This window comes from Macaca fascicularis, chromosome 3, assembly GCF_037993035.2.
Source record: "Macaca fascicularis isolate 582-1 chromosome 3, T2T-MFA8v1.1".
In the NCBI taxonomy this organism is placed as follows: Eukaryota; Metazoa; Chordata; class Mammalia; order Primates; family Cercopithecidae; genus Macaca; species Macaca fascicularis.
Genome location: NC_088377.1, coordinates 60,310,258 through 60,324,642, shown reverse-complemented (window position 1 = coordinate 60,324,642; position 14,385 = coordinate 60,310,258). Strand labels below are relative to the sequence as shown.

Here is a 14,385-nt window from a genome sequence, read left to right as displayed (position 1 = left end):
CTGAGGCAGAAGAAGCACGTGAGCCCAGGAGTTCAAAACCAGCCTGAGCAACATAGCGAGACCCTGTCTCTAAAATTAAAAAAATTAAATCAGCCAGTCGTGATGGCGTGTACCTGTGGTCCCAGCCACTCTGGAGACTGATGTGGGAGGATCCCTTGAGCCCAGGAGGTCAAGGATGCAGAGAGCCAGGATTGTGCCATTGCACTCCAACCTGAGCAACAGAGGAACACCCTGTCTCAAAAAAGCCCAAAACAACAACAACAATATTAGCTGGGCATGGTGGTATGCATGGCTGTAGTCCCAACTATTTGGGGGGCTGAGGCTGGAAGATCCCTTGAGTCCAGGCTGCAGTGAGCTATCATGGCCACTGCACTCCAGCCTGGGCAACAAAGCAAGACACTGTCTCCTAAAACAGAAAACAAATCCTCCAGGAACATCTGATGCATGCTAAAGATAAGGATGCTTTGAAAACATAAAGGCCAGTAAAACATACAGACCAGTAAGCGTTAATAGCACACGTAAATATTATAGATAATTATGAGAAGATGGTTCAAGTTGAGAGTGAGACAGAGCCGAGTGGGTAAGAGAGTATCTGCCCAAGGCAGGGACATCCTAGCAGAGGAGCAGGTCCTGGGCCTGGCAGCTTCAGACCCCAGGGTCCCCAGGGCTCACCACTCACCCACCTGTGCCCACAGATTCACCGAGAGAACATGGGACAGGCTCTCAGCCCCGACATGCTGGCCACTGACCTTGCCTATTACCTGGTCCGCAAAGGGGTAAGTGTGTAGCAGCCAAGGGGAGGGTGAGGAGATGGGGTGCCCCCCAGAGGGTGGGGGAGCTCAGGAAGGGGCACAGGTGGTCCATCCTGGTGGCTCACCCCTGTAATGCCGGCACTTTGGGAGGCCAAGGCAGGTGGGTCACTTGAGGCCAGGGGTTCAAGACCAGCCTGGTCAACATGGTGAAACCCTGTCTCTTTTGTTGTAAAATGCAACAGTTGTTGTAAAAATACAACAATTAGCCCAGTGTGGTGGCACACTCCTGTAATTCCAGCTATTCGGGAGGCTGAGGCAGGAGAATCGCTTGAACCTGGGAGGTGGAGGTTGCAGTGAGGTGAGATCATGCCACTGCACTCCAGCGTGGGCAACAGAGCGAGACTTAGTGTCAGAAAAAAAAAAAAAAAAAAGAAGGGGCACAGGCAGTGGAGGCAGATCAGGGCATGGAGGAAGCTGCCTCAGCACCATCTTCCTCCCTGGCACCCAGATGCCATTCCGCCAGGCCCACGAGGCTTCCGGGAAAGCCGTGTTCATGGCCGAGACCAAGGGGGTCGCCCTCAACGAGCTGTCACTGCAGGAGCTGCAGACCATCAGGTGCGGCCCATCCCCTTCCCCATGCTGCCTCCTAGGAAGTGAGCCTGGGTGCCTAGAACCCAGGGTGGCCCGGCGCCCTGGCCCACCTCTTCCTCTCTCCCCAGCCCCCTGTTCTCGGGCGACGTGAGCTGCGTGTGGGACTACGGGCACAGCGTGGAGCAGTATGGTGCCTTGGGTGGCACTGCACGCTCCAGTGTTGACTGGCAGATCCGCCAGGTGCGGGCACTACTGCAGACACAGCAGGCCTAGGTCCTCCTGCACCTGCCCCCTAATAAAGTGGGCGCTAGAGGAAGCTGCTGCGTGTTTCCTGCCCCAGCCTGGCTCCCTCATTGCTGGGCTTTCTGGGGCTGGCCAGTGGGGACGGTCAGGGACTGGAGAAGCAAGGTGGGGTGGCCTATAATCCCAGCACTTTGGAAGGGCAAGGTGCAAGGATGCTTGAAGCCAGGAGTTTGACACCAGCCTGGGCAACACAGGGAGACCCGTGTCTCTACCCAATAATGAAACAAATAGCCTGGTGTGGTAGCCTGTGCATATAGTCCCAGCTACTTGTAAGGCTGAGGTGAGAGGATACTTGTGTCCAGGAGTGGAGGCTGCAGTAAGCTACGATCACACCACTGCATTCCAGCCTGGACAACAGAGTGAGACCCTGTCTCTAAAAATAAAAAATAAGAATTAAATGGAAGCAGAGAAAACTGGGCAAGGGCAATGAGAGTCATAGATGAAAGGGAAGAGGGGGCTCCCGTCATAGCCTCTGCTCTGTCCAGGGCCCATCCCCTTCAAACAGGGTATCACAGTGACCTCCTAGGCCAGGAGTGATGGCTCACGCCTGTAATCCTACTTTGGGAGGCCTGGGCAATATATCAAGACTCCAGCTACCACATTAAAAAAACAAAAACAAAAATAAAACAACTAGCCAAACAGGGCACAGTGGCTCACACCTAATCCCAGCACTTGTAGGAGGCTGAGGCTGGTAGATCACTTGAGGCCAGGAGTTCGAGAACAACCTGGCCAACATGGTGGAACCCCATCTCTAATAAAAATACAAAAATTAGCCAGGTGTGGTGGCTCATGCCCGTAATCCCAGCTACTTAGGAGGCTGAGGCAGCAGAATTGCTTGAACCCGGGAGGCAGAGGTTGCAGTGAACCAAGATTGCATTATTGTACTCCAGCCTGGGCCACAGAGCGAGGCTCTGTCTAAAAAACAACAACAACAAAAACTAGCCGTTTGTAGTGGTGTGTGCCTATAGTCCCAGCTACTTGGAAGGCTGAGGCAGGAAGATCGCTTGAGCCCAGCAGTGGGAGGCTGCAGTGGGCTGCGATGGCACCACTATACCCCAGCCTGGGAAACAGAGCAAGACCCTGTCCCTAAAAGAAAAAAAGAAGTAAGAAATGTGTGAAACTTACGTTTTATTAACAACAAAGATAAACAAGCTAAGCTCAAGGAAGAATGAATAACCCCTACTACGTGACTTTGGGAGCAATGACAGATTTTGTTAAAGAACCAAGGCTGGGTGCAGTGGCTCACGCCTGTAATCCCAGCACTTTGGGAGGCCAAGGCGGGAGCCAGGAGTTTGAGACCAGCCTGGCCAACATGGTGAAACCCCATCTCTACTAAAAATACAAAAAAAGGCTGGGCGCAGTGGCTCACGCGTGTAATCCCAGCACTTTGGGAGGCTGAGACGGGCGGAGATCGAGACCATCCTGGCTAACACGGTGAAACCCTGTCTGTACTAAAAAAATACAAAAAACTAGCCGGATGTGGTGGCGGGCGCCTGTAGTCCCAGCTGCTTGGGAGGCTGAGGCAGGAGAATGGCGTAAACCCCGGAGGCAGAGCTTGCAGTGAGCTGAGATCCAGCCACTGCGCTCCAGCCTGGGTGACAGAGCAAGACTCTGTCTCAAAAACAAAACAAAACAAAACAAAAAATACAAAATACAAAAAAAAAAAAAAAAAATCAGCTGGGCACGGTGGTGCGTGCCTGTAATCCCAGCTACTTGGGAGGCTGAGGGAGAAGAATCACTTGAACCCGGGAGGTGGAGGTTGCAGTGAGCTGAGATTGTGCCACTGCACTCCAGCCTGGGCGACAGAGGGAGACTCCATCTTAAAAAAAAAAAAAAAAAAAGAACCAAAAGCCAGACTCCAGCAGCAAGGACGTGACACCAAATCCCCAAAAGGGTCAAAGCTGTGGTTCACAGATAAAATATTCCAGAGCAGTTGTTCTCAGACTGCCATTCCTGGCCATTGTAATTTTCACCGAGGAGCTTGTTAGAAATGAAAACTTTCGGCCGGGCGCGGTGGCTCAAGCCTGTAATCCCAGCACTTTGGGAGGCCGAGACGGGCGGATCACGAGGTCAGGAGATCAAGACCATCCTGGCGAACACGGTGAAACCCCGTCTCTACTAAAAAAATACAAAAAACTAGCCAGGCGAGGTGGCGGGCGCCTGTAGTCCCAGCTACACAGGAGGCTGAGGCAGGAGAATGGCGTAAACCCGGGAGGCAGAGCTTGCAGTGAGCTGAGATCCGGCCACTGCGCTCCAGCCTCGGCGACAGAGCGAGACTCTGTCTCAAAAAAAAAAAAAAAAAAAAAAAAAAGAAATGAAAACTTTCTGGCTGGGCACAGTGGCTCACACCTGTAATCCTAGCACTTTGGGAGCCCAAGGTGGGCGGATCACCTGAGGTCAGGAGTTCAAGACCAGCCTGCTCAATATGGTGAAACCCCCGTCTCCACCAAAAATACAAAAATTATCCAGGCATGGTGGGGCATGCCTGTAGTGCCAGCTACTCAGGAGGCTGAGGCAGGAGAATCACTTGAATCTAGGAGGGGGAGGTTGCAGTGAGCCTAGATCACGACACTGCACTTCAGCCTGGGTGACAGAGCAAGACTTTCAAAAACAACAACAGAAAACACACAGTGACCTAAAAAAAAAAAAAAAAGAAAGAAAAAAAAAGCATGGCATGATGGTGCGCACCTGTAATCCCAGCTACTCAGGAGGCTAAGCCAGGATTGCTTGAAGCTAGGAGTTCAAGACTGGCCTAGGCAACATTGTGAGACTGTTTCATTGGGGGGCGGGGCGGAAATGACCTGCCTTGGGTGTCATTGGCAGGACTGGTGGGACCTGATGGTGTGGACGGCCCCATCAGTCACTGTCCATCTCCCTTCCTTCCCAGCATCCCCTGGGCTCCCCCTGGCCTCATTCACCCCTTGCGGAACCTACCCTTTCCTGAACCACTCAGGCACCATCACAGGGTATTACTCGGGCTGAGGCCTGTACCAGTGCTGCAAGGGTGACCTGTGCCCTTCTAAGGGGCATGGTGTATGGAGTGGTAAGGTCAGCCACCCAGCTAGTATATGATGCCAGCCGCTGGGATAGCTTCCTGCTAAACTGACACCTCCTCCACCCTAGAGAGTGATGTATAGATAAATTCTCCCGCAGTGACCTTGAGGGGAGGGTGACTGGGATGTAGGGCCTGGAGGGGACCTGCCCCTTGTTGCAGTCAAGGGAGGCATGGCCGCACCAAACCTGCAGAGAGCCCTGAGGCCAGGCCGGGCACATGGCAAGTGTTCAGTAGAGAGCCCGTGGTGACACAAAGACCTCTTCTACGCAAATCTCACTAAACTCCTGATAAAAGATACCTGAAATTAGAGGCCAAGTATGGTGGTTTATGCATGTAATCCCCACACTTTGGGAGGCCAAGGTGGGAGGATTGCTTGAAGCCAGGAGTTCAGTTCAAGACCAGCCTGGGCAACATAACAAGATCCCAGCTACCACATTAAAAAAAAAAAAAAAAAAGCCAGGTGCGGTGGCTCACGCCTGTAATCCCAGCACTTTGGGAGGCCGAGGCGGTTCAAGACCAGCCTGGCCAAAATGGTGAAACCCCATCTCTACTAAAAATGCAAAGAATTAGCCGGGTGCAGTGGCAGGTGCCTGTAATCCCAGCTACTCAGGAGGCTGAGGCAGGAGAATTGCTTGAACCCGGGTGGTGGAGCTGAGAGTGAGCTGAGTTGCAGTGAGCTGAGATCGTGCCATGGCACTCCAGCCCAGGGGACAAGAGTGTGACTTCTTCTCAAAAAAAAAAACAAGCCAAACCAGGCACGGTGGCTCACACCTGTAACACCTGTAATCCCAGTGTGGTGGGAGGCTGAGGCGGGTGGGTCACTTGATGCCAGGAGTTCGAGACCAGCCTGGCCAACATGGTAGAACCCCATCTCTAATAAAAATACAAAAATTAGCTGGGCGTGGTGGTGCACGCCTGTAGTCCCAGCCACTCGAGAGAGGCCGAGGTGGGAGAATTGCATGAACCTGGGAGGCGGAGGTTGCAGTCAGCTGAGACCATGCCACTGCACTCCAGCCTAAGTGACAGAGTGAGACTCCTCAAAAAAAAAAAAAAAAAAAAACTTTTAAAATAATTTTATTTTATTTTATTTTTTAAAAATTGAGATGGGCTCTCACTATGTTTCTCAGGCTAGTCTCAAACTCCTGAGTTCAAGCCTTCCACCTGCCTCACCCTCCCAAAGTGCTGGGATTACAGGCATGAGCCACCATGCCCAGCCTACCACGAATTTAATGGCTCAACATAATGTGTGTAATGTTTTAATTCTGGACGTCACAAGTCTGAAACTGGTTTTACGGAGATGAAATCAAGTGTCAGCCAGGATCTAGAGGAGGATCCATTTCATTATTTTTTTTCCAGTTTCTAGGGGCCACCTGCATTCCTTGGCTTGTAGTTCCTTCTTCCCTCTGCAAGACCAGTGGTGTAGCATCTTCAATTCTCTCTCTGCTTCCATTGTCGATCTTATTATTATTATTATTTTATTTTTCAGACATAGTCTCGCTCCGTTGCCCAGGATGGAGTGCAATGGCATGATCTCTTCCTCCTCCCGGGTTCAAACGATTCTCCTGCCTCAGCCTCCCAAACAGCTGGGATTACAGGCACCTGCCACCAGGCCTGGCTAAATTTGTTTGTATTTTTAGTAGAGATGGGGTTTCACCATGTTGGTCAGGCTGGTCTTGAACTCCTGACCTCAGGTGATCCAACCACCTCAGCCTCCCAAAGCGCTGGGATTACAGGCATGAGACACTGCGCCCGGCCTAGTGCCATTACTTTCAATGGCAAAACCTGCAATTACTTTTGGATGGATACAATAGTAACATTAAGGATCACCGGTCATAGATCAGCATGACAGATATTATTACAATAATAATAGGCTGGCGTGGTGACTCAGACCTGTTATCCCAGCACTTTGGGAGGCCAAGGCAGGTGGATCACCTGAAGTCAGAAGTTCGAGACCAGCCTCACTAACATGGTGAAACCCCATCTCTACAAAAATGCTAAAAATTAGCCAGGCGTGATGGTGCATGCCTCTAGTCCCAACTACTTGGGAGGCTGAGGCAGGAGAATCGCTTGAACCCGGGAGGTGGAGGTTGCGGTGAGCTGACATCATGCCATTGCACACCAGCCTGGGCAACAAGAGCAAAACTCTATCTCAATAAATAAATAAATTAACTAATTAAAATAAATAAAATAATAATGCTAGGCACAGTGGCTCACGCCTGTAATCCCAGCACTTTGGGAGGCCAAGGCAGGTGGATCACCTGAGGTCAGGAGTTCAAAACCAACCTGGCCAACATGGTGAAACCCCGTCTCTACTAAAAATACAAAAATTAGCTGGACATGGTGGCGGGCACCTGTAATCCCAGCTACTCAAGAGGCTGAAGCAGAATTGCTTAAACCCAGGAGGCAGAGGTTGTAGTGAGCCAAGATCGCACCATTGCACTCCAGCCTGGGTGACAAGAGCAAGACTCTGTCTTAAAAATAAAATAAAATAGTGGCTGGGCGCAGTGGCTCATGCCTGTAATCCCAGCACTTTGGTAGGCCAAGGCAGGTGGATCACCTGAGGTCAGGAGTTCAAGACCAGCCTGACCAACATGGTGAAACCCCGTCTCTACTAAAAATACAAAAAAAAAAATAAAATAGCCAGGCGCAGTGGCTCACACCTGTAATCCCAGCACTTTGGGAGGCCGAGGCAGGCAGATCACGAGGTCAGGAGTTTGAGACCAGCCTGGCCAATATGGTGAAACCCTGTCTCTACTAAAAATACAAAAATTAGCCTGGTGTGGTGGTGGGAGCCTGTAGTCCCAGCTAGTCGGGAGGCTGTAGTCCCAGCTAGTTGGGAGGCTGAGGCAGGAGAATTGCTTGAACCTGGGAGGCGGAGGTTGCAGTGAGCTGAGATCACGCCACTGCACTCCAGCCTGGGTGACAGAGGGAGACTCTGTCTAAAAATAAATAAATAAGAAGAAAAAAGGAGGAGGAGGAGAGGGAGGAGGAGGAGCAGGAGGAAACAGTCAGGCACAGTGGCTCAAGCCTGTAAAGGAGGAGGAGGAGGACGAAACAGCCAGGAGTGGTGGAGGAAGAAGAGGAGGTGAGAAGGAGGAAAGGAGGAGGAGAGGAGAAAGAGGAGAGGAGGAGGAGGAGGAAAGGAAGAGGAGGAGGGGGAGGAGAGGAGTAGGAGGAGGAAAGGGGGAGAAGGAAAGGAGGAGGAGGTGGAGGAGGAAGAAAGGAAGAGGAGAGGAGGAGGGGTAGGAGGAGGAGGAAAGGAGGAGGGGGAGGAGAAGGAGGAGGAGGGGGAGGAGAAGGAGAAGGAGAAGGAGGGGGAGGAGAAGGAGGAGGAGGGGGAGGAGAAGGAGGAGGAGGGGGAGAATACGGAGGAAAGGAGGAGGAGAAGGAAACTGCCAGGCTCGGTGGCTCAAGCCTATAAAGGAGGAGGAGGAGAAGGAAACAGCCAGTAGTGTTGGCTCACACCTATAGAGGAGGAGGAGGAAGAAACAGCCAGGCTAGGTGACTCAGGCCTGTAAAGGAGGAGGAGAATGAGAAGGAGGAGGAAGAAACAGCCAGGCACAGTGGCTCTCACGCCTGGAAAGGAAGAGGAGGAGGAGCAGGAGGAAACAGCCAGGCATGGTGGCTCATGCCTGTGAAGGAGGAAAAGGAGGAAGAAAGAGCCCGGCACAGTGGCTCAAGCCTGTAAAGGAGGAGGGGGAGACAGGTGCAGTGGCTCACTCCTGTAGAGGAGGAGGAGGAAACAGCCAGGAACAGTGGCTCATGCCTGTAAAGGAGGAGGAAGAAGAAGAAGAAAAAAAACAGCCAGGAACGGTGGCTCATGCCTATAAGGGAGGAGGTGGAGAAGGAAGAGGAGAAGGAGGAGGAAACAGTCAGGCGAGGTGGCTCACGCCTGTAAAGGAAAAGGAGGAGGAGGGAAAAACAGCCAGGTACAGTGGCTCATGCCTGTAAAGGAGGGAGAAGGAGGAGGAAACAGCCAGGTGCGGTGGCCCACGCCTGTAAAAGAGGAGGAAACAGCCAGGTGCGGTGGCTCATGCCTGTAAAGAGGAGGAAGAAGAAGAAGAAACAGCCAGGAAGGGTGGCTCATGCCTGTAAGGGAGGAAGAGGAGAAGGAGGAGGAAACAGCCAGGCGAGGTGGCTCAGGACTGTAAAGGGGGAGGAGGAAGAGGAAGAAACAGCCAGGCATGGTGGCGCAGCCTGTAAAGGAGAAGGAGGGGGAAACAGCCAGGTGAGGCAGCTTAAGGCCTGTAAAGGAGGAGGAGGAGGAGGAGGAGGAGGAAAAAACAGCGGGGCGCAGTGGCTCATGCCTGTGAAGGAGGGAGGAGGAGAAGGAAACAGCCAGGCATGGTGACTTACACCTGTGCAGGAAGAGGAGGTGGAGGAGGAGGTGGAGGAAAAAACAGCCAGGAGCGGTGGTTTACGCCTGTAAAGGAGGGGGAGAAAAAGGAGGAGAAAAAATAACTAGCCAGACTGGCTGGTTCACGCCTGTAAAGGAGGAGGAGGAAGAAACAGCCAGGCACGGAAGCTCATGCCTGTGAGGAGGGGGAGGGGGAGGGGGAGGGGGAGGGGGAGGGGGAGGGGGAGGGGGAGGGGGAGGGGGAGGGGGAGCCAGACTGGGTGGTTCACTTCTGTAAAGGAGGAGGAGGAAGGAATAGCCAGTTGCGGTGGCTCATGCCTGTAAAGAGGAGGAGGAGGAGGGGGAGAAGGAGGAGAGGAGGAGGAGACCAGTGGGAGGAGGAAAAGGAAGAGAAAAAGGAGAAAAAAAACAGCCAGACTGGGTGGTTCACTCCTGTAGAGGAGGAGGAGGAAGAAATAGCCAGTTGCGGTGGCTCATGCCTGTAAAGAGGAGGAGGAGGAGGAGGAGAGGAGGAGGAGATGAGGGGGAGGAGGAGGGGAGGAGAGGAAAGGAGGAGGAGGAGGAGAAGAAGAAGGATAAAAAGGAGGAGAAAAAAACAGCCAGACTGGGTGGTTCACGCCTGTAAAGGAGGAGGTGGAAGAACGTCAGTTGCGTTGGCTCATGCCAGTAAAGGAGGAGGAGGACAGGGAGAAGGAGGAGGAAGTGGGGGACAAGGAGGAGGAGGACGTGGGGGACAAGGAGGAGGAGGACGTGGGGGACAAGGAGGAGGAGGAAGTGGGGGACAAGGAGGAGGAGGAAGTGGGGGACAAGGAGGAGGAGGAGGAGAAGGAAACTGCCTGGCTCGGTGGCTCAAGCCTATAAAGGAGGAAAAGGAGGAGGAGGAAACAGCCTGTCGTGGTGGCTCACACCTATAGAGCAGGAGGCAGAAACAGCCAGGCCCGGTGACTCAGGCCTATAAAGGAGGAGAGGGGAGGGAAATGGCCAGGTGCGGTGGCTCATGCCTGTAATCCTAGCAATTTCGGGGTCAGCAGCAAGGAGGAAGGAAGGAGGAGGAAAAAGAAAGAGGAGGAGGAAAGAGGGAGGAAGAAAAAGAAACAAGAGGAGGAGGAGGAAAAGAGGAAAGAGGGAGGAGGAAAAAGAAACAGCCAGGCGGGCTTGGTGACTCACGCCTGTAGTCCCAGCTACTCTGGAGGCAGAAGAATCGCTTGAGCCCAGTCAAACCACTGCACTTGAGCCTGGGCAATGGCGTAAGACTCTGTCTCAAAATAATAGTAATAAAGTTTGAAATACAATAATAATTACCGAAATGTGACACAAAGACACCAAATGAGCACATGCTGTTGGAAAAACGGCACCAATACACTAGCTCAACACAGGGTTGCCACAATCCTCTATGTTAAGAAATGGGCCAGGCATGGTGACTCATGCCTGTAACTCCAGCACTTTGGGAGGCTGAGATGGGAGGATAGATTGAGGCCAGGAGTTCGAGACCAGCCTGGTCAACGTAGTGAGACTCCATCTCAATTGTTTTAAATATTATTATTATTATTATTATTATTTTCATTATTTTGAGATGGAGTCTTGTTTTGTCTCCCAGGCTGGAGTGCAGTGGCACAATCTCAGCCATTCTCCTGCCTCAGCCTCCCGAGTAGCTCGGACTACAGGTGCCCACCACCACGCCCGGCTAATTTTTTTTTGTATTTTTAATAGAGACAGGGTTTCACTGTGCTAGCCAGGATGGTCTCGATCTCCTGACCTCATGATCCGCCCGCCTTGGCCTCCCAAAGTGCTGGGATTACAGGTTTGAGCCACCGCGCCCAGCCTATTTGTATTTTTCAATTAAAAAAAAAAAAAAAAAAAGTTGGCTGGGCGCGGTGGCTCAAGCCTGTAATCCCAGCACTTTGGGAGGCCGAGACAGGCGGATCACGAGGTCGGCAGATCGAGACCATCCTGGTTAACACGGTGAAACTCCGTCTCTACTAAAAAATACAAAAAAACTAGCCGGGCGAGGTGGCGGGCGCCTGTAGTCCCAGCTACTCGGGAGGCTGAGCCAGGAGAATGGCGTGAACCCGGGAGGCGGAGCTTGCAGTGAGCTGAGATCCGGCCACTGCACTCCAGCCTGGGTGACAGAGCGAGACTCCGTCTCAAAAAAAAAAAAAAAAAAAAAAAAAAGTTAAGAAATGCAATATATGTGAAGTGCAACAAAGTGAAGTTAAAAACAAAATGAGGCCAGGCATGGTGGCTCACACCTGTAGTCCCAGCACTCTGGGAGGCCAAGGCGGGTGGATAGCCTGAGGTCAGGAGTTCGAGACCAGCCTGGCCAAACATGGTGAAATCCCGTCTCTACTAAAAATTCAAAAATTAGAAGGGCATGTTGGTGCATGCCTGTAGTCCCAGCTACTCTGGAGGGTAAGGCAGGAGGATCTGTTAAGCCCTGGAGTTTGAGGCTTCATTGAGAGTTCTTACCACGTCACTGTACTCCAGCCTAGCTGACAGAGTGAGACCATGTCTAAGAAAAAAAAATTATAAAATGGTGTATTAAGGCTGGGTGCAGTGGCTCATGCCTGTAATCCCAATACTTTGGGAGGCCAAGGCAGGTGGATCACAGGGTCAGGGGTTCGAGACCAGCCTGGCCAACATGGTGAAACCCCATCTCTACTAAAAATACAAAAATTAGCCAGGTGTGGTAGTGCACGCCCTGTCATTGCCACAGCCATCTCAACCTTCAGGAACCACCACCTTGATCAGTCGGCAGCCACCAACATCAAGGCAAGACCCTCCATTAACAAAACTGTAAAGACTTACTGAAAACTCAGATGATCGTTAATATTTTTAAGCAATAAAGTATTTTTAAGTTAAGGTATGTCCTTCTTTTTTTTTTTTTTTTTGAGGCAGAGTCTCACTCTGTCGGCCAGGCTGGAGTGCAGTGGCACGATCTTGGCTCACTGCAACCTCCGCCTCCCTGGCTCAAGCAATTCTCATGCCTTAGCCTCCCGAGTAGCTGGGATTACAGGCATGTGACACCACGACCAGGTAATTTTTGTATTTTTCGTAGAGATGGGTTTTCTCTGTGTTGGCCAGGCTGGTCTCAAACTCCTGCCCTCAGGTAATCTGCCCGCCTCGGCCTCCCAAAGTGCTGGGATTACAGGCGTGGGCCACCGCGCCTGACCTGTACATTGTTTTTATAGACATAATTTTATTGCATACTTAAGAGACTACAGAGGCGGGCAGATCATTTGAGGTCAAGAGTTCAAGACTAGCCTGACCAACATGGTGAAACCCTGTCTCTACTAAAATATAAAAATTAGCCGGGCAGGGTGGCATGTGCCTGTAATCCCGGCTACTTGGGAGGCTGAGGCAGGAGAATCACTTGAACCCAGAAGGTTGAGGTTGCAGTGAGCCAAGATCAGCCAAGATCAAGTGACAGAGCGAGACCCCCTCTCAAAAAATTAATTAATTAATTAATTAAATAATAAAAGACTACAGAAGAGTGTAAACATAATTTTCTTTCTTTTTTTTTTTTTTTTCCGACAGAGTCTCACTCCATCGCCCAGGCTGGAGTGCAGTGACACCATCTCGGCTCACTGCAAGCTCTGCCTCCCAGGTTCACGCCATGATTTCGCCTCAGCCTCCTGAGCAGCTGGAACTACAGGCGCCTGCCACCATGCCCAGCTAATTTTTTTGTATTTTTTAGTAGAGACAGGGTTTCACCGGGCTAGCCAGGATGGTCTCGATCTCCTGACCTCATGATCCACCTACCTTAGCCTCCCAGAGTGCTGGGATTACAGACTTGAGCCACCGTACCCAGCCACAAAATATATTTCTTTTCTTTGAGATGGAGTTTTGCTGTTTCACCCAGGCTGCAGTGAAGTGGCATGATCTTGGCTCACTGCAACCTTCACCCCCCAGGTTCAAGTGATTCTCCTGTCTCAGCCTATTGAGTAGCTGGGAATACAGGCACCTGCCACCATGTCTGGCTAATTTTTGTATTTTTAGTAGAGATAGGGTTTCACCATGTTGGCCAGGCTGGTCTCAAACTCCTGACCTCAGGTGATCCACCCACCTTGATCTCCCAAAGTGCTGGGATTATAGGCATGAGCCACCACACCCGGCCCCAACTTCTCTTCTGCAGCTTCCTCACCCCTGTTTGCCTTCATAGAATTCAGGAGAGTTAGGGCCTTCCTCCGGATTAGGCTTTGGCTTAAGGGAATGTTGTGACTGGTTTGATCTTCTATCCAGACCACTCAAACTTTCTCTGTATCAGCAATATGGCTGCTTTGCTTTCTTCTCATTCGTGTGTTCACAGGAGTAGCACTTTTAATTTCCTTCAAGAACTTTTCCTGCCAGGCACGGTGGCTCATGCCAGTAATCCTAGCACTTTGGGAGGCCAAGGCAGGCAGATCATCTAAAGGTCAGGAGTTCAAGACCAGCCTGGCCAACATGGTGAAAGCCCGTTTCTACTAAAAAATACAAAACATTAGCTGGTTGTGGTGGCACGTGCCTGTAATCCCAGCTACTTGAGAGGCTGAGGCAGGAGAATCACTGGAACCCTGGCAGCAGTGGTTGCAGGCAGCCGAGATTGCGCCATTGCACTCCAGCCTGGACCACAGAGCAAGACTCCATCTCAAGAGAGATAAAAAAAAGAACTTTTCCTTTGTGTTCACAACCTGGTTAACAGGTACAAGAGGCTTTGCTTTTGTTCATCTCAGTTTTCAACATGTCTGCCTCACGATGTTTCCATCTTTTGACATTAAGTAAGATACACAGGACCCCTCCTTTCACTTGAACACTTAGAGACCATTGTAGGGTTATTAATTGACCTAATTTCAATATTGTTCTGTCTCAGGAAATAGGAAGACTCATGAGGGCAAGAGGGCGTGAGACGGAGGCACAGTTGGTCAGAGAGGCAGTTAGAACACACACATTTGTTGATTGAATCACCATCTTATTTGGGCACAGTATATGATGTCCAAAACAACTGCAGTAGTAACATCAAAGACCACTGATCACAGATCACCACAGCAGATACAGTAATAATGAAAAAGTTTGAAATATTGCAAGAATTAGCGAACCGTGACACAGAGGTATGAAGTGAGTATGTGCTGTTGGAAAAATGCCACTGACAGACTTATTCAACACAGGGTTGCCACAAACCTTCAATTTGTAAAAAATGCAGTTTCTGTGAAGCACGATAAATCAAAGTGCAGTATAACAAGGTGTGCGCGTATGTGCTGTGTCTGATTTATACTAAGTGTTCAATAAATAATAGTTGCTATGATTAATACATAAGGGCCTAGTGGGTCAAGATAAAGCTGGTTTGAAATAAT

The 14,385-nt window shown here is 51.0% G+C and overlaps 1 protein-coding gene across 13 annotated transcripts in view; it reads left to right on the top strand.

Annotated features, from left to right (window-relative positions):
* ASL (argininosuccinate lyase) overlaps positions 1–14,385 on the top strand; it is a 60,082-nt gene that overhangs the window by 16,172 nt on the left and 29,525 nt on the right. For 10 of the 13 annotated variants that reach the window (XM_074034873.1, XM_074034868.1, XM_074034872.1 and 7 more), the window contains 3 exons: positions 696–776; positions 1,261–1,367; positions 1,472–1,659. In XM_074034873.1, coding sequence (XP_073890974.1) covers positions 696–776; positions 1,261–1,367; positions 1,472–1,616 — 333 coding nt within the window. In that variant the 3' untranslated portion in view covers positions 1,617–1,659. Of the gene's footprint in view, positions 1–695; positions 777–1,260; positions 1,368–1,471; positions 1,660–14,385 lie in introns of those variants that run through there. The other 3 variants (XR_010585570.2, XR_010585569.2, XM_045387961.3) reach the window with 1 other exon arrangement.